Consider the following 20,068-nt stretch of genomic DNA (forward strand, 5'->3'; position numbering starts at 1 on the left):
CAAACTTTTGTAACAGTGGTTTACTTGATCAGATGCTGTGAAGAGACTTCAGGATGCAAAGAATAAGAAGTCAAAGCATGTCTGGTGGGGAGAAATCCTGTTGCAGACATTATACAGGTAGGGGCAGGTTCACCACTGTTGCTCATATCCAGCTAATCTTTAAAGGAGATCTCGGGTGAAATTTTAGTTTGCAGTGGAATCTTTCTGCATTGTTCTTAATGAGGCAGAAGTTTCCTTCCCTCTAGTGAAATCAGCAGTTCTTCAAAGAGGAGATGTGCAGCTGTTTCAAACCATATTTGAGACCCTTGAGGGAAAGTAAGCCTCCCTCTGAAGTAAGTGAAGTGGCACTACCTTGTAAATTAGTCATGGTTAACTTGTACCATAGGTTTACTTAGTTAAACAACAAGCATCAGCCTACACTGCTTTGGATTGTCTGTTAATAGCTATAATTCCCATATCCCTTTTTTTTTTCCTTCTTTCTTTTTTTAAATAGCAGATTACTCTTTCCCACATGGAAAAAATGTTTGCTTCCTCCACTCCATTTAATGCAAATTCTTTTTTTACAGTGCCCCCATGTAAGTACAGCAACTCTGTGTTCCTGTTGTACCTTTTCTTCTCTTGTATGTCTTTTATCTCCTCTTGTATTCCTTTTTCTTTCTTTGCTGTCCCCTCCTTTAAGATCACACATTTCTCTGGGTAGTTTTTCACTTTGAACTTTTGCCAGCGTAGGTCTCTCCGTTAGTGATAAGAGGAGTTTGATCCCTGACAGATGTAGCTGTAGATGTAGTTATAAAAACAACCACAGTTCTTTTGGTATAAATGACATTATGCCAGTAATGCTATGATACTAAATAGTGGTGTGTGAAGTGGGCAGCAGTCTATTTGGATTCAACCCACTTTGGGGGACAGTGATTCAATTAATTGATTTGGATCACTGTCCTGATTTGATTTGGCCAAATCTGAAGATTCGATTCTGATTTGGAGAGATATGACGATTTGGCCATAGATGCAGCTTTATATGTTTTTTCTGCATACCCTGAGGTACCAGGCATGAACGCTGAGATGGTGGTGAGGTGGACACTGAGATGGTGGTGAGGTGCAGGAGCATGGGGCAGGTCCCCTGCACACTTGGCGGTGGACCCCCCCCACCCATGCCTCCCTGGCTCAGCGATTGGCTGCAGGGGAACCCTGGGTGCCCCTCCTGACCCAGGACCAGTCACTGTGCCGGGAGGTGGGGTGGGGTCGCCAGCATACTCTGCAGCGGACTGGAAGTACTTCTGGTCCATTTCTGGTTTGCTGTCACGCTCCCGTAGGATGCTCCATCCGCCCCAGCATCTCGGCGTTCATGAGCTGCGCTTGGTACCTCGAGGTACGTAGAAAAAACATATAAAGCTTTGTCTATGGCCGAATTGTCGAATCTCTCCGAATCAATTCGGAGGCTTCCGATTCGATTTGGATTTGGAGGTTTGGCCGCTGAATTGGGCCAAATCTCCTTTGAATCAAATCAGTGCCTGAAGCTTTGAGTAACCTTACTACTAAACTGTATTGGTATAACCATTTTGGCAAAGAGCTTCTTGGATGGAGCCTCAGGGAGGTGAGGCAGGAACATTGAGGGGAGCACCAGCTTTACTGTAGGAAAGTCTGAGAACTTTCTATTTAAAGGTTGACATTTCTAAATAGTCTATAATCCAAGTGATTATTCAAGAACCTTGACATTTAACTTTGTGGTGCATGTAGGTTAGTGACTTAACCTGGAGGGTTTTTTGTGGCGGGGACTTCCCCAGAGGCTTTTTTGGGTTTTTTGTGGTTTTTGTGTGGGCTTTTTGATGAATGGGTTCCTGACAGAGTTTCCCAAAAAGTTATTGTGCCTTCTAACTGACCGATTCTATCACCTCCTCCTTTTTTTAGTGCAGTTGTAAACCTGGGAATTGAACCATGTCTTTGATCATGGCCAAATAGGCCCTCAGTGTCTTGAGACTGCATGCAACCTACTACCTTTTTTGTAGGGAAGCAAAATTGGAATCAATATGAAAAATTAAGTTAGCTTTTTCATAGTGTGTGTTAGACACGTGTCTGTGATTTACAGTACACATGCACTACAAGGCTTTCTAACCATGGTGGGTCAAGGGGACAAATTAGTTATGTCTATTTTGATGTCTAGAGTTGATCCTGAGGGTTCCTCTCCACTAGCATGAGCCATTTGAACCACCTTGTCTACATGGGTTTGCTTCTGCAGAAAGAGGCAGCACCATGCTGAGGTGCTGTGCTATTGCTGAACTTTAAGCAGTCCAGCTGCATTAGTGCATGAAAGACAGGCAAGTAGACAGGAAGCAAGAATTCTTGTGGGTGCTATCTTCTATTGGCTTATTATATATGCTTGGTATGGATATAGGCAAGCTTTTGGATATATCAGTACCCTTCCTCAGTCTTCCACATTTAACAACAGCTACATTGCTTCTGGCTGAGGTACAGTTGTGGTGTGTCTCAGTATGGCGCTGCCTTGCACTGTACAGGCCTCCTGAGGAAGGGGACTGTGATGCCCAAAAGCTTGCCTACCAGCCACACAGGGGTCCAATAAAAGATACCACCCGGAAGAATTCTTGCCTTTTGCGTCTCTCCTGGATCATTACAGTGACAATATCACCTCAACACTACCCAGGCAAGTAAGTGTTATTTCTTGGATGAGCTTTTTGGCTAGTGTGCAGGACAGCAATAATACAGCTACTTGGCTCCTGGCTCAGGTATGTCTCAGTATGGTGCTGCCTTGTGCTATACAAACATACCCTGTGTTATCTTGTAGCCTGCGCTATAGTTGTATATACAGGTTTCCCTAGCTTTATGCTGTCTATGCTGTACATGTGTTCCTGGAAAATGGCGTATAACTCGAATTTGCATAAAGGGAACCCACTTTAAAATGTAACAAATAGGAATACGTTTCAAGACATCAACTGTACTGACCCATTTCTGCCACTTTTACAAGACAATTTTGGTACTCACCAACAGCAGACAATACACACGAGCACAGGGCACTATCATAGTGGGGATGGCAACTACAGAAACCAATGTCACAGACAATGAGCAAGGAGCAAAGATCTACACAGGAGGCTATATTTTGGTGCGTGTCACTCCTACAGTGCTCCACACAAAGCAGCTGACTGTGCGGCTTCCATCACACCGATCGCATAAGAGTGAATTTACCTTGCATATAGTGAATTTTTGGTATAAAAAGAGCCATTGCATAAGAGTGAATTCGCACATACAGAACCCACATAAAGCAAGGGAAACCTGTACTGTGCATCTCTCTTATGTACCTGGGTCTAATTATGTACCATGGACAGAGGATGTGGTGCAAAAGGTCTAGCTGTTAGGAGAGGTTGTGGGATTGTTGCTTGCAGGCTCTGAGCTTGAGATCTCCAGTACCTGGGTGTGTACTTGTTAGCATGTGAGGGAGGTGGAGTTCAGATCTCATTTCACGATTGCAACTCTGCCAACCTGTTTTGCTTAATCCTCAATATACGGCTGTGCTTAACATTAGATTTGGAGCGGGTACAGATAATTCCCAAAGTCTGTTTTTGTTCCAGGGGGCCATAGAAGAAGTTGTGCGAGTGCATACACCTTAACTCCTCATTTCTTGGTTGTCAGAGGTTCAAGTATCACGTAACTTGAATAGGGCATAGGAAACTACAGGACAACCTTAGCTTTATATTAATGAAGTTTAGCTGTGAATAAGCTTTTGTTAGCACAGTTATGAAAGCAAAGCTGTAATGCTTAAGTCGGCAAATATTTCTTCAGCCTGTAGTCTAATAGTATGTGTTGACCAGCTGCTTCAGCCTGAAAAAGCAGGAGAGGACAGATGGATTTAAAAAAACTTGCCCACTGTCTTTATACATTGAAGTCTGTGCGCTGTGGGAAAGGGTTATGCATCTATTGCCACTTTCATTGCTCCCCTCCTCTGCCACATGCATCTTAAATGCATTTAGACAGGACTCATCAAATATGTGAAGTTTAACATATTGCGAACAAAACGGTCCATCCAAACCTCTCAGGGAGGAAGTGACTCTGAGATGAGCAGTCTCGGGTGTGTAAGAAAGAAAAACCATGCTTTAGCATTGAAGTGTTAGCTTCATTTGGTGGGGTTGGTTGGAAGCCCTTTCCTTCCTCTTCTTTCCTGGGAATACATGAGCTTGTTGTAGTTCTGAGAAAAGATGGAATGAAACTACAACAGCAAAGCAGGCATTAAAATGTAATTTCTCAAGAGATTAAAATAATAGAATCTGCACAGAAATGTATGGGGACTATATAAACAACCCTCTTTCACTAAACCTGGAGACCCTGAGATGAGACCTGTTACACTGATACGGTTAGTATAGAAGCCTAATAATGTAGTGCACTTTGTTTACTTTCTAAAGATTTTGAGGTAGACTTCTTTGAGGATAAACCAACTGTTTGTGGGTTGGTTGGTTGTTCGTTGGTGGATTTAGGACCCAGAGGCCTTGTTCCACAGGCAGGGAGGGAGACCTGCCCTCAGATTGACCACGACTTTTCCATTCAATAATAGGCAGATTTATTGATACACAGTGATAACAGAAAAGAAACAATACAAACAATCAAGCAGTTCTCTATATCTACCAAATTCTAGGGTGTGTCATCAGAGTCAAAGTAAATCTGGCCAGGACACAGTCTCTACTCTGAGGCTCTCTCTTAGGTGTCAGCAGTCTGGAGGTGGGATGCCAAGGCCCACACCCCCTCCTCAAGTGGGATGGATGAGATGGCCTGGTCATGTGCCCTCTGTCCATGGTTGCCTCGGTGACCCTTCCTGGGGGATGGAGATGGGGACCCCTCTTGAAGAGAAGGATGGAGAGGGACAAGAAGGAGGGACCTGGGCAGGACAGGGAGGGACCCTTTGTTACTCTCAAGTCTCTGCTTTTGTATTCTCCTTCCCTCCCGATGACTCTTCATCCGTGGCTATCTCTGGTTGGTTCCTCTGTGTGGTCACACTGTCCATGTACTGTCATCAAGACATTCCAAGGCCATCACATGCGCATATACTAATTTGGTCTTTCCAGGCCTTCTCCTAATTTGGTCTGTTCCCCCAAAACCAAGACTTGAGGCCCTCCTGCTCCGGCGCCTTGCAGCTGGTTCCACTTGTATCTTGTGTTATGGATAGTATAATGCATACTTCCTTGGTTCCCACACGGTTTTTCCAAACTGTGTTCTTGTTGGCTTTATTGTGTTAGAGCAGGGGTGGGCAGTTATTTTGGGCAGAGGGCCACTTACTGAGTTTTGGTAAGCCATTGAGGGATGCATGACAGGCAGCCAGGGACAGATAAATATTAATTTTCTAAATTTTTTTAGGGGCCCCGTGGGCTGGATAGAATGGCCTGGTGGGCCGCATCAGGCCCCCTGGGCCACGTTTTGCCCACCCCTGTGTTAGACAGTCTGCCTGCTTCCAAGGCTGTGATCTCACATGACTGTGAGGACTCAAGCTATTTAGAAATCAGTTAACCCCTGTTGCCCATCTAAACCCTTATAATGTATACATCTATACCTATAGTAAGCCAATTCCCAAAAAGCAATCTTTTAAATACCATTTCTAAGCCAACAGTTGGTTGGTTTGTTTGTTTTGGCAAAACAAGAAACAAGCCTGAGGAGAGTGGCTGTAATCTTTGATTTTTGTTTATAAGTTCTTGATTTGTTTTTTGTGTGGTGGTTTTGTCCTGCAAAAGTTCATGTCTAGTGCTTTTACTAAAAAGCACTTCGTACAAAAGGTAACTGAAATATTTTTATAATGAGATGATACCTTGGGGCTTCTATACATGTGCAGGGAGGCTGCTCTGATGTGCTGTAATTATAGCACATCGGACCAGACTGGTGTCGCGTGTATTGGCATCCCCATGCTAAAAAATGGTGTTGGGGTGCTTTAAACTAAAGCTCATCGAATGAGCTGTAGATTAAAGCACCTTCGATGAGCTTTAGTTTAAAGTGCCCCACAACCATTTTTCAGTGCGGGGAGGCTGCATGTGATGCTTCAGGCACTTTTAATTAACGCAGCTCTCAGAGCTGTGCTAATTAGAGTGTTGTTGCTCCCTTGCCCCCAGCCTCCTGAAGCACATGTATAAGTGCCCTTGGTTCTAAGCTTTCTGATTAGAGTTTCAGAATATTTCCACCACAAACTCTATCTACAGATCCCATTTAAAATGAGAAAAAAAGAACTCAAAACTATTGATTCATAGTAGCAGAATCTCAGGAATTAACTGGGTGCGTCTGTCACATGGCGAAAAGATAAATTTATGTCTCCACTAAAGATTTATGAATTAAAATGTGTATGATTTAGTACGTTCTAGAATGTGAGTGATTTCAAGACTTTATATATGTACTTGTATATATACTTGATATATATTATTATATTATACTTTTATATATTTATATAAAATGTATATATATTTAATATATGTGCAAATAATGTATATTTATATATTTCAAGACTATAGGTATATGTTACTTATATATTTTCTAACTGAATATTAACATCACCATCCAGTTTTGTCTGCAGGCATGTTAGGCCTGAATATATAGCTGTCAGACATGCATATATGCCCATGGATAGATATCAGATTTTGAAAGGGGGGTGCACATGGTGTGGTATGACATCACATAATGTAGTGCACACTTTTTCTCCAATTAAAAAGAAACTAGAAGCGTTACTAATATGTTGGGGGCATAGGGCTATATAATTTAGTTTAAAAACCAAGCAAAACCAAATATAGCTTGAGTGGTGGTCAGAATAGGTGTCTTGATTGCCAGCTCCAGCGTGGACAGGCACCTGGTGCCACGGGAGTATAACTGTTAGTCCCCAGACTAGTCATAAACAAAACTGCTCCCTGCACCCCAACATATGAGTCTCCCAGACACTGCACCATAGCCCCAAACTGCCCCTCATTGTTCTTTATTCATTGCCCTTGTCCCTTCAAATCCCTCCCACTGTCTCCTGTTATTCCACATATCCCACCACATTGTTTCCTAAGCCCCATTAGATATCTTCATCCCTGCCTCAAGCCCTATTAATTTCTACATTGCCCCCATGAACCCATTGGACCCTGCACACAGACATCAGCTCCCTTGACTCTTCAGCATCCCTCCTCATAATGCATTGAGTCCTCTCCTGCCTCCCTAAATTTCACTGCAGCCCTTCACATCCCTGTGCCCTCTCACCCACAGTCTCTGTAGATCACAGCCCTGCATACCCTATTTCACCCCCACTGCCTCTGCTATGTGGACCAAGAATAAAAAAGGGGGAGTGACGACTATATCACCAACTTCTTTGTTTCCTCCACCATATACTTCTGCATATCTTATTTCGATTATTTACATAAATTCTTAATACTTATTATGCCTTTAAGAACTTCTGTTGTTGCTTTTTAGCAATTACACTTGCCTCCCTTAAGTAATTCTTTGCTTTGTTCAGAAGGTTTGAGCACTTCCCACAGGCTTTATTTGACCGCTTTTCTCATTAAAGAGAGTTAATTGCATTCACATAACAGAATTCTTTCTGTATTATGTTGACTTTGTTTTTATGTTTTTTTTTGTTTTGTTTTGTTTTCCATTTTTCACTGCCCAACAGGAACAGGGAATACAGTAGTAATTATGGTTGGCTATCCAAAAGGAATAGAGATTTTGGAACCAGTTCGAAGAGGAATTCCAGTAAAAATGACCATTGGTGTTGGGACGCGACATGTGCAGGAGTTCATCAGTGGACAGTCGGTTGTGTTTGTAGCCATTGCCTTCATCACCATGATGATTATATCACTAGCTTGGCTCATATTTTACTACATACAACGTTTTCTGTATACTGGGTCACAATTTGGAAACCAGGTAATTTCATATTTGAAATTAGTATTTTTAATATTATTTCTGTGAAATGTTTAGAAAGGTGTTTCCTTTGTCTAGCTCTGCTACTCTGTTTGCATTTTCCTGTTTCTCTCCCATCCATGAATGCTTCTTACACTAATAAGCAGCATGTCAATGTGGCATCTCATGTCTTCTTAGCTTTAATTATTAATCTTTTTCTGAAATAATCTGCTCCTACCAGAATACTTTACAATTGCCCTATTACTTAAGTCAGTGTTGAATAATTTAAAACATAGAAGTCTCTTACAGACTTTTTACTTGCTGGTTTAGATGGAGGAACTCTCTTCTTTTCAGTTAAAACTTAGAGGAGGAAGGGAACAATCATTTTCAGCCAGAGAACATCAATAAATAAAGTTTTAAAGAGAAGCCTTGCCCAGCTACTGGAGATCTTAAGTAATTTAGGTCTAAAATGGTTAGTGTCAGAGCTTTACAAAAGCTGATTCTGGACTAGTGTAACGTACTACCAGTTGATCAGGGTGAACTGCAAAGTAGAAATGGATCGTAGAGCGGATGCCTGCTGAAGTATACCAAATTATTTGGGACGTGGAGACTTGGGCACTTGAGAGAATGAAGAAGTAGCCATTTTCTCCATCCAGTTGTTCCTGTGTCTAGTTCCTCTTCCACTTCTCAGTTGAAGAGTATAATTTGCCATTTTTTCTGACAAATGGGTTTTGTTCCAACAGGCAAGAGGTCACAAAGAGCAGTGGCTTGATATATCCTTTAGAAAAGAATTTCCCACATCCTTTAGATGACCATTGAGGATACATGGAGCCATCAACAGCTCCAGGAGTACATCTTATTTACTTTATTTTGATCCTAAAAAACTGATAGAAAATTAACTTATGAACCCAATTCCATAATCTTTTTGTACCAGTGAAAATAAAAAGAGGAGAGCATAGTGAATTGTGTGACTGTTTCTTAGCCATTTGATTGGATATTAAATAAGTGAAATTAAGAGCCATTAGTCTGTTACAGGGGAGGCCAATCTGTGGCATGTGACCCACAGGTGGCACAGAGTGTCTATGTGGCATACAGCAGATTGGAGAGGGGATAGGCAGCACAGTGGCAGACGGCAGAAAGCAGAACAGAAGATTGGGCAGGAAGCAAAAGGCAGATCAACATATGGACAGAGGAAGAGATTAGGAGCATCACTCAGAAAATGCAGTGCTCATTTGTGGAAGGCCTGTCATTGGCCCCTACTGGTTTATTAGAATGTGTAGTAATGGGAATTGGGAGCTGCTGAGCGTGGAATATCATTGTATGACTGACGTGCATGGCCTAGGAGTAGGGGAGTCATGTAACTTATGTTCATAATAATTTTCTGTGATTTTTGTTTCACAATTTTAAAAGACATTATAAAGAGAAGAATTTTATGGATTGTTTCAACTATAAAGGTACAGATTACTTACTGACAACAAAAATATTTCCATTAATTTTTGTAATGTTTTCTGCCCAATTCTGGAATGAAGCTTGGGAAGGAAACTTTTGCTATCAGATGTGCATATGGCTTGGTAGATTGTAGGTGCACACTTAATGTTTTAGAAGCAAGGAGGCAGGACACAACAATTGAATACAGTATGAAGAAGCTACTTTAAATGCATGTAATGAGATGCCCCAAGACGAAGCATTTAGAAAATGGCATAATGTCATGTGCAGAAAATGATTAAGGCTCATATCCATTTGCATACAGAGTAGCTCTCAGTTGTATAAGTACATGCTGCAGGATTGGGCCTAAAACTAACCTGAAACTATCATGTTGGAATATACACCATACTTCTGAGTGCCCCCATTCAGTCAAAGAAAAAGAAAACATTGAATATGGTAGTGTTTTTAGTTGTGTAATTTTTATATGCTGTATGCTTACTTAAGCTAGAAATAGCACATGGTCTCATGACCCAAAACTTCTCACAATGCTTCCTTGTTACCTTAAACTAATGTTTCTCATTAGATTGAGTGATTTTAGTTCGGTTATGCTTCTTCTTGGTCAAAGTTGGTTACCTATTTAGATTTACCCGTGCAGATGTTGCCTGTGTTCAAAATTGTTTTCCTTCAACCTTATCTCTGCACAGATATGCACTTGACAGCACCCAGTTGCTCTGGAAACTACTAAGGTGCATTGTATTGATAAATGATCATGCATTTACTTCAGTGATTGCTAGGTTCTGGAATTTTGCTTCCTTTTAGGCCCCTGGCAGACAAAGGCACAATGGGATCTGATACAGGATCCCCAGTCTCACTTGCTGCTATGCCACACGTGTGTGGCAGGAGGCATGATTGGGGGGATCCTGCATCAGATTGCATCATGATTCTGGGCTCCCCCTGCACTAGCAATAATAGGCTCCCACATCTGGGAGCCCCAGCCTGGCCACACATTCAGTTAGCGGTATGGAACGAGCCGACCACAAAATTATTACACACTTTTTGTGTAATAACTGCAGCTTATGCCTTATTTTATCACACCATTAGTTGCATTAATGTGTGGCTGGGTAACATGGTGTGGTTAACTGGCTAAGCAGGTCTTAAGTGTAATGTGTGCCAGGGGCCTTAATGGTTGGTGGTGGTTGCAAATGCTTCATTTATTTAAAATGGTATAAAAAATTGAAAATTTTCTAAAATGTTTGGGACATTTAGTAAATTATACTGAATATCCTACAGGGGTTTGATGATAGCATTTCACTTGAGTGATAAGGTAGCTTGGAGTAATAATTAAAAAAAATGCTTTTTTAAGGGCTACAGAAAGGAAACCAAGAAAGTGATCAGCCAGCTTCAGCTGCATACTGTTAAACGTGGAGACAAGGTAATTTGATTTTATTTCTATACTGATGAAATGTTCTTTATAAGGTTGTCTGTTTTTTTTTGGTTAAGCATTCTAAAACTAACTTTTATAGGGCTATCTATAAAACATAGCACACGACTGTTTTATTTTTTTGGTCTTGTTTTCTTAGCAAGACAAAGTTTTTGTTTGTTTGTTTGTTTTTGTTTTTAAACAAATCTTCAAATACTCTAAAGAAAAGACAGATTTGTTAAATACAGAGAAGAGTTTACTTGTGTAAGAGTATATAAAAACAAATAAGAGGGTCTCAATCAAGAAATAGTTTACTTCATAAAAGCTCTGTACAAATATGGTCAGCAGACAAAAAATACTTTTAAAAATCCAAACTGATTCCAAATAAACCTATTGGAAATTACAGCAACTTGTTTTGAAGTCTAATTTTACTTTATCTGTCAATTTAATTCAGAGTCAACTACATTTGAGTAAATACAGTATTATTTTAATTAGACTCTACACGTGGAAAATTATAGCAAGGGTAAGAAGGATGGAGAAGGGCAGGCAGGGGAGCAGAAAGGCAAGATATAGAGGATGCTCGGGAAGGTGGAGGTAGCAAGCAGGTAGTAGCTGAAGCTATAGCTGGACCCCTGGTACGTGCCGAAACCCTCCTGTGCCCCCCCAGATGAGCTGCAGTTTTGTCCCGCACTCCTGTGCCCTGGTTGGGCAGTGCTTGCACCAGCCCCAATCCCTCTGTTGCGGGGGCATTGATCTGCCCCTCCCCTTCCCTTCTCTCTCCCCTTCCACCACAACAGACTTAGCAGCTGGATGCAGTTGTATCAAGCGTCGGAAAGGAACCAATGGCCCATTTATAACATTGTTCCTATGGGAAAATCAGTTCCGAGTTATAACATTTCGACTTACAATTGGTTCCTGAGAACCATGTCTTATCGTTAAGTCTGTGGACTGCCTGTACTAAATAAACTTTTGATAGCCATGTGCAGAGTATTTGTTTTTAGTTTATTCAGCTTGCTCAGTTGATGAACTAGTTTTCTTCAGAGTTGAGAAAGTTGGGGTTTGAAGTGCGCTCGCTCACTCGTGCGCGCTCATGCTCTTGGTCTTTCTCTTCCTCCCCACCCCATCTATGAATATAAAAAGGGTGAGAGGGGAAGATGTCTTTTTCTTAAAATTTTATAGTAAAAAATATGGTACATTAAAAATAATTTAAATTATAATTTTAATATTAATTCTAGTTTCCACTCAAACTCAGGTTAGCATAAGACAGTAACAAAAAAATAATCCAGAGCAAATGAGAAATTAATCAGATTTACTGTAAAAGCAACATTTTGTTGGAAATCAACATATTTTGTTGCTAAAATACCTTTAGAAGCTTGTGGTATAAATGCAAACCATGATACAAGTTGAGATACAGATTAAATTAAATTAAAGTTTCCTGCATGCTGATCCAAATTGCTGCACTCTGAATGTGACAGACTCCTGCTAGTCTTGACAAGCCCTTGCTAGGCTTGTGCTTTTTCTATATTCCTTAGGGACTCCAATTATGTGAGTGCAAGTAGATCATTTGCAAAGATAGGGCTGCTTTTACACTGGTAGTTTTATTCAAGTGTACCTTCATGAAATTTATCCCAAAATAGTGTCTTATAGCCTAGAGCAGTGGTTTTCAACCATTTTGGATTTGCAGACCCTTAAAAAATTTTGAATGGAGGCACGGACCCCTGCGCATTTTAAGTGTGGGTATTCACATACTTTTAATTGTGGTCATCTTTCACAGACCCCTTAGACCTGAAAGATCCAAGGGTCTGTAGACCACAGCGTGAAAATCACTGGCCTAGACAAATGTACATTTTGTTTCACTTTTGATCTAGTCTGGCTTTTATTATTTAAAAAAATGAAGGGGTTTTTTATTGAATAGCAAGGTAGAAGCATTCAAAGTTAAAGCATTTCAAGTAAAAATAGGTCACACTTAAAAAGTGTATTTACTGTTGTGAATCTTTCCTGATCAGCGTAAGGGATAATTGCAAAATGGACATGTTTGCTCATCTGCTACATACCGTAAACTTGAAATCCTTCCTTTCATAGTAAAAAATATTTGTGATAGCAAATACATGTTCATATACCTGCACGTATAAAGATCGGCAACTTTTATCTAGAAATGGACACACAATTATTTTCTATAAGAGATAAATTGCTGATCCGACTTCTGTAGCCTGCCCCTGATTACTAATGCAAGTGAGCATTGCAGCAATGATACTCTTGAGTTCCCAAACCCAGCAATAATACCCAGAGTTCCCAAACTCTGACAAATTGTGCACCACCAATTTAAAACAATACAACCTTAAGTACCACTGGCAAATTTTTCAGTTCAACCTTGTGTACCACCAGCAAATTTTTGTCATATAAAGTAATTATAATAAATCTGTTAATGCGTACCATTGACAGGTTGTCTGCATACCACTGGTGGTATCCGTACCATAGACTGGGAACCGCTGTTTCACATTCTGCAAACATGAAAGACAACTTTATATTGTGGAGTTTTTTAATGCTAAATCTCTGCTCTTCTAGTATCTATCATATACTGTAGTTATTTGCATACCTCAGGCACCTTCCCTTCCATATCAGTTCTCCAAAATTAGAGTGCCATGTCTTAAATGGAGAGTCAGGTGATCTTTCCTTCACTGGAATAGAAGCAGGGAAGAAAAGAAGCAAGCAGATGTGTTAAAATGGCTACCACTTCTCCCTGGGGCAGTTAGCAGCAGGAATGGAATCCAGTGATTAAACCCTGTCACAGTTGCCAGTGGAGCAGTACCTTTCGGCTGAAGAGCTCTTGTGCTGGCTGCGGGTGAGTGAGCTGCTGTATAACTGGCTGTGAGCACAGTTAACTGGCTGTCTGTTCACTTCCTCTTCCTGTTGCCCCCAAAGTCTCTGGGATTTGCAGTCCAGAATTACAACAGCAGAACTCTGCAGGGTTGCTCATCACTTCCTCTTCCTGCTTCCAGGTGCCTCTGGGATTTGTAGTCCACAATCACAGCCAGCAGTAAGTTTGAACAGGGGAAGGGAGGTTTAACCCCACCCCTTCATGGCCCCAGGGCGCCAAACTCCTCCCTCCCTATAGACTGGGATGCATCCCAGCTGGGCTTGTCCCTCCATCAGCCAGCCCTCACTGTTTCACCACCCTCCGATGTTCTGCCTTCTAACCCCCCCCCCCCCCAAGTGCATGTCTTATTTGTGAGAAAATAATGGCATTTGCTTTTATATGTAGCCCAGTTAAAAATTAATTTTATTATTGGCCATGTTAAATATGTTAATGTATATGGCTGCAAAATAAATGCAAAGGGAGATTTAGAGTGAAAAAGCAGTAAGACGTGTTGGGACACACAAACTTGAGGAAAGTCTGTTGCATAAATAACAGCATACTGTACTGATTGCATCTTTTTATATGAATTTTGGGGGTGGAAGGGATAATTCTTCTCTTCAGTCTCTGTCTCCTTCCTCCCCCAGTTTTCTTTGCATAGTTGGTTTGTCAGGGAAAATGACTGGGGAGGATGGGGAAAGGGAAGAGAAGCAAGAGGGTGCCATGTTCAACTCTGAGAGAAGTCTTTTCTTGTTTGAAAGCTCATTATTACTTGAGAACATGGATTAGGTGTTGTATGTATGACTAGTATACTAGTTTTTATTTGTAATCATAGCTTGGTTGCAGCCTGTTACAAATGTTAGCATTCAGAGAATTAAACGAGCTACCAAAAATGTTCAAGTTGACTTAAGTGGGTATAGAACTAAATATATGAAAATTTAGCCACAGTCAGAAGCTTTGGCTTCAGTTTTCTCAAACCTTCTAATTATAATTTTTCTTTGATTTTGAATGACAGGAAACTGCTTTCTTGTGATACTTTAAATCAGGGCTGTCTTGTAAGCAGCTGGGGGCCAAATGCCCTGCTGGGCAGATTAGTGGATGCTGTACACCCACAGCCTGCACCAGAGTGAACACCTCTACAGCACCATGCAGGTGCAGGCCCCCCTCCCCCCTTGCACTGTGCACCTTCTGTCCCCTCCCATCCCCTACACCACACAGGAGTCCCCCACAGCTGCTTTACCACATCCACCTGCAGCTCCAGGTTCACCCTCAGCTCCCCCAGCCTGGAGAGGGGGTAGGCAGCAAAAGCTAGAGGAAAGAAGGGAAGCATGAAGACTCTGGCTGCTCTCACAGCCAGAGCAGTGGGCAGGCAGGAACTGGGGGCTACAACTTAACCTCTTTTAGGCTGCATGCAGCCTGTAGGCCAGCAGTTGGAAGACCCCACTTTAAAACATTTTCTGCATTATGCATTATGTAAAGTTATGTGCGATTCATATTTGTTGCAATCAGGATATGATTTTGAACACCGTCTTATAGCTGTTCATTTAAATATGGTGTTTTTCTTCAGGGTTTAGATGTTGATGCAGAAAATTGTGCTGTGTGCATTGAAAACTATAAACCAAAAGATACTGTCCGAATTCTACCATGCAAGTAAGTGTATTTTCTTTTTCTTTTACCATATTTTTCCTGAGAAACATTACTGACATTGTCACAGGGTCATACAAGGCACTGAAACTGTGCCATCTGTTTGGCCTGTTATGTGTAAAAGGCATGAATAAATGGTATTTCTTTCACATGTATGGTGTGAAATGCAAACTCTCATTTGCATATACATGTGCAAATTAGTTTAATTACTGCTAGTTGTCAGTATTCTTTCTAGTGAGATCATATTTGGTTTCAGGATGGATCTGGACTGCTTTCAGTGGTGACAGATGACAAAACAAGGGGCAATAGTCTCAAGCTGCAGCAGGGGAAGTTAAGGTTGGATATTAGGAAAAACTTTCTCACTAGGAGGGTGGAGAAGCACTAGAACAGGTTACCCAAAGAGGTGGTGGAATAGCTGTCCTTGGCGGTTTTTAAGGCCAGACTTGAGAGAGCTCTGGCTGGAATGATCTAGCTGGGGATGGTACCGCTTTGAGCAGGGGGTTGGACTAGATGACCTCCTGAGAGATCCCTTCCAACCCTCATTTTCTCTGATTCAGAAGGATTTTTGTAAGACCAGAGATGTATAAACAGAACAAGTACAAATAATACTTTTGAGAGAATAGTAGTAAATGTAAAGAAAGATTTGGAATGAAAAAGCAGTAAGACATGTTGGACTGAACTTGCCGAAAGTTTGTTGCGTAAGTAACGGCATACTGTAAAGCATCTTCTTGGTATGAGTTTTGATTTTTGGGGTGGAAGGGAGCATTCTTTTCTTCAGTCTTCTCCTACCCTGTCCCACCCTTCTTCCCTGTCTGGCTCCCCTCCTCCCAATTTTCTTTACCTATGGTTTGTTAGGGAAAACAATTGGGGAAGGTGGGGGAAAAGGGAGAGAAGCAAGAGTGTCACGTTCAAACCTGAGAGAAGTCTCCCCTTGTTTGAAAGTTCATTATTCCTTGAGAACATGCATTAGGTGTTATATGCATGAACCTTAAATTTTTGGGGTTAAATCTTCTGCAGATATTTTTTTTTAATTTAAAATACAGTCTTAGCTTGGTTGCATCCTATTAAAAATGTTAGTGTTCAGAGAATTAAACTAGCTACCAAAAATGGTACACAAGAATATAATCAATTAAAGCTTCAACATCAGTTGGGGCTTTAATATGAAATATATAAAACAGTGCTTTCCTATTTGTATTGTTTTTAAATGATAATTTTTCCCCTGAAATGAGTAACCAGATATCATTTTGACAGTGAGCAAAGTGAAATACTGGGCCTTAATAAGAACATTTAAAGATATACAAGTATAGGCAAAATATATTTTAAATATTTTGCTTACACTACTTCCCTTGAGCATGTTTCAGAACAATGCTGCTCCTGCTCCACATCCATGAGATTTGGAAATGAGAGGGTGAAGCCACTCTAGAGGTGTCCTTCGAACCACTTCCAAGATCTGTTTCCTCAAATAGTTTTACCACCTCCCTTCTGGATTTGATTCCTTTGGAATGAGAGCAGGTCAGCCTAGGTTATGCTCAACAGCAGTGTCCTTAGAAGGGTTGAGCAAATGGTATAGATATTCCCCCTGAACAATTGACAAGACAGACCTTACTAGTAGTATTTTATAGCTGCTTTTTAAAACTGACACTGCTTTATCTGTGGAATCACTTAAGAGTGAGGACTGATTCTTTTTATTTATTTAAAAAAGGACCAGTCTATCTTTTGTCTGGTCTATGTTATGTATGCTTGACTTTTTTTCCCATTTGCTCTTTTTACCTTGGCAATTAAAAAAACCAAAAAACTGGTTTACCCATTAATTTACATAACCTCCTACTTGGAATACTACAAATTTAAAAGGGTTTATGAAGAAATAGTTGTGATTTAAAAAATATTGTGTTCTAAAGATGCTTTCTTTTCTTCAGGCATATTTTTCATAGGATATGCATTGACCCGTGGCTGGTGGACCACAGAACTTGTCCAATGTGCAAGCTAGATGTCATCAAAGCTCTGGGATACTGGGTATGTTATACATTTACTTAAGTGCGTATATACTACCAGTGGCCAAAGCAGAAAGCAAGACAGACTGTACATCTGCCTTTTAACTGAGAACAGGTGTTCTTTAATATACAGGAGATTACCAGAAAACTTGGGGCTCAGATGCTACAATCGTGAGTGTGGGAACCAGAACAGTAGAATAAATTTATTTGCATTAAAATAGGCGGTCTTAATATTACATTTAAAATACAAGTTTATCCTCACAATACCCTGGGGTTAAAAAAAAACCAAAAAGCTTGATTATCCCTTTCCTGGCCAGAGCAGGGGGGCTGGACCTGATGATCTCGCAAGGTCCCTTCCAGCCCTAAACTTCTGTGAACCCCGATTTGTAAAATATGGAAAAAATTTGAGGGACAAGAATGTGACTTGCTGGAGGCCGCACAGTTATAACTGTTCTATACTTCAGCAGACATGGGCATTTAGTACCCTTACTCTGACTACGGAACTTCTCAGAAGGTTAGGGAATTAACCATAGTGCCTAAAATAAGTTAGCTGACTTCTTGCATGTTCTCCAGCATGCTGAATTTTATCCTTGCGACTGAATCAGCATCAGAATTTTCCTGAAGAAGATTGCCAGTAGTTGGTTGAAATAGAAATGAAACCTCATCATTTTCTCTTGCTGATAGTATCTGCAAAGAGAAATGATATGTAGAAAGTTTGTTTAATTGGTAAGAACTGGTTCTGAGAGAGCTGTACTTTCAGTTCTAGAAAGGTCATGGTCATCAACGTATCACTTCTCTCTGAGGTCACAAGAAAACTGTAGCACTTCTTATTATAACATACAACTTAACTTGTTTTTTGGGATTTTCATTTCATGAACTAGTTTTGTATTTTAAGTAGCTCTTCTCTTAAATAAATGTAAAAAAGTGGAATGGTTGAAGTTATGCTAAATGGCTATTTTTAATTCAGAACTGAGACTTTAATTATTCTGGGTACTGTATCTGACAACTGTAAAATCAAAACATATTGGGGTGGTTTATTCCACATGATCTAGAAGTTACGTTAGTGCAGAGATGATTTTAAGACACTAATAAACTAGTCAAATTCTAGGTTCCATAACCTTTTCCTTTCCATAAATCAGTAATAGGTTCCAGCGAACAGTGGAGAACGTACTTGATCTGGAAACTTTTTCGTGACTGTCATCAGAATTGGCAGTTTCTTCTTTAAATTGAGGTTTAGGAGTGATAGATACCACAGCCAAACTGGAAATTTGATTAGACTTGTCTCCTGCTCACTTGACAAAAGGTGAAAAAGGAAGCCCGTTAATAAACTGGGATTTGGGAGTTTAAAAAGTGGTTTACACACCAAGAACACTAATTCAACACCAGTTTAGTTTGGTAATGTGGAAAATTATCAGATAGCTAAATAGTAGCATTTGTGAAATAGGGTATTTTGTCTAGTTTTAAGTGGATGAGCAGCATCCTTGTTAGAAAATCCTTATCTCGGTGTGCAGTTTTTGCATTGGTCAAACTTTGAATGACCATTTAGGAAAATGCTTGGACCCCTAAAACAAAACAAAATACCGCCCCCCCCCGCCCCCCCCAAACAAAACCTTTAACAGGCCATTGCCTGTTCTTCAGCTATAAGCCAAGGATGTCAGTACTGAAACTGCTGCTTCAACACTAAATCCCCTTTGTGAAATAGGGAACCACTATTTTACAGTATACCTATTCTGTACCCTTAATGTAGCTTGTATTTCTATATACAAACAATAAAATGTTACATATTCCTTTTTTGAATAACAGATCAATTTTAAAAGCAGAACTCTCAAAGTTTTTATTCTCATTTGCATTGTTGGTAGTGGTGCAAATAGTTAATGTTACCGAATGCTTCCTACTAGAAGATCCTTTTTTCAGCTGCTTAAACTTTTTGCCAAAAGTTAACTGGAAAACTTTTGACCCAGATGTCTGTCTTGAACCAGCCTTCAGTGGATTCAATATGTAAAGGTCTCCCAAAGACGGACACTGTTTTTACTTTGCCAGGTCATAGTAAACTTGATTTTTTTTTTCTGATGGCTAAGCAGTTTTTCCTGGTTGGCTTTTGTTTACCTACTTTATTATGAAGGGTGACCCTGAAGATGCATTTGAAGTTCCAATACCTGAATCAATAAGTGGCAGTGTTTCCCTTGGAAGTTTGAGCATTGCTTTGCAAGAAGATGGCCGAAATGAAGTAAGCGATTTGTCAGCCTCATCCACTAATGAATCTGTGTTACAATGTAACAGTTTAAAAGAGGATGCAGGTGAAACCACAGCATTACTTGGTGAGTAGTAATATAGTACGTTATCATTTGGATAATCAACTGGACACTGAGCAAAGTCTTTTTCTGCTTTAGTTGAAACCTATCATTTTTTGGTGCTGACTTGATGAATCATGAGTTCTTGCTACTTTGGCTTAAATTATTCTTTGAAGAAGTTCAGTTTTCCAAGGCTATGATGATTTAGCCAGACTCTCCCAGATGATTGTAACTTCCTCAGCTTCCAAACCTCTGAAGTAGCAGTCTGATAGGAAACTTCATTCCTTTTGGGAGCTTTGAGTATGATTTAGGGAAAGGCTGGAGGTTGTATTTCCTTTCTTGTAGGTGTGTGGTCTACATGGTTTCAACTTTACCATATGTCAATTGGGGATAGATAAGAGTGCAATACTGGAGAGCAGACTCGTGGTTTTGAGAGTTCCTTCTATCATCTGTGGTTGTCATGGTAAGTTTTAAGGAAATAACTATTTCTGGAGTGCACCAGGAATTTGGGATTTATTCCTTGTCTTTGCCTGCTAAGGCTGTGCAAAGCCCTGCACTCGCTGGCTGCAGCAGGGGCTGTTGGGCTTCCTGGCAG

The 20,068-nt window shown here is 40.5% G+C and overlaps 1 protein-coding gene across 1 annotated transcript in view; it reads left to right on the forward strand.

Annotated features, from left to right (window-relative positions):
* RNF149 (ring finger protein 149) overlaps positions 1-20,068 on the forward strand; it is a 43,126-nt gene that overhangs the window by 15,350 nt on the left and 7,708 nt on the right. The window contains exons 3-8 of the mRNA XM_019523844.1: positions 7,622-7,872; positions 10,637-10,705; positions 15,115-15,197; positions 17,108-17,204; positions 19,269-19,409; positions 19,819-19,936. Coding sequence (XP_019379389.1) covers positions 7,622-7,872; positions 10,637-10,705; positions 15,115-15,197; positions 17,108-17,204; positions 19,269-19,409; positions 19,819-19,936 — 759 coding nt within the window. The remainder of the gene's footprint in view (positions 1-7,621; positions 7,873-10,636; positions 10,706-15,114; positions 15,198-17,107; positions 17,205-19,268; positions 19,410-19,818; positions 19,937-20,068) is intronic.

This window comes from Gavialis gangeticus, unplaced genomic scaffold (assembly GCF_001723915.1).
Source record: "Gavialis gangeticus isolate Ggan-Ray unplaced genomic scaffold, GavGan_comp1, whole genome shotgun sequence".
Classification (NCBI taxonomy): domain Eukaryota; kingdom Metazoa; phylum Chordata; order Crocodylia; family Gavialidae; genus Gavialis; species Gavialis gangeticus.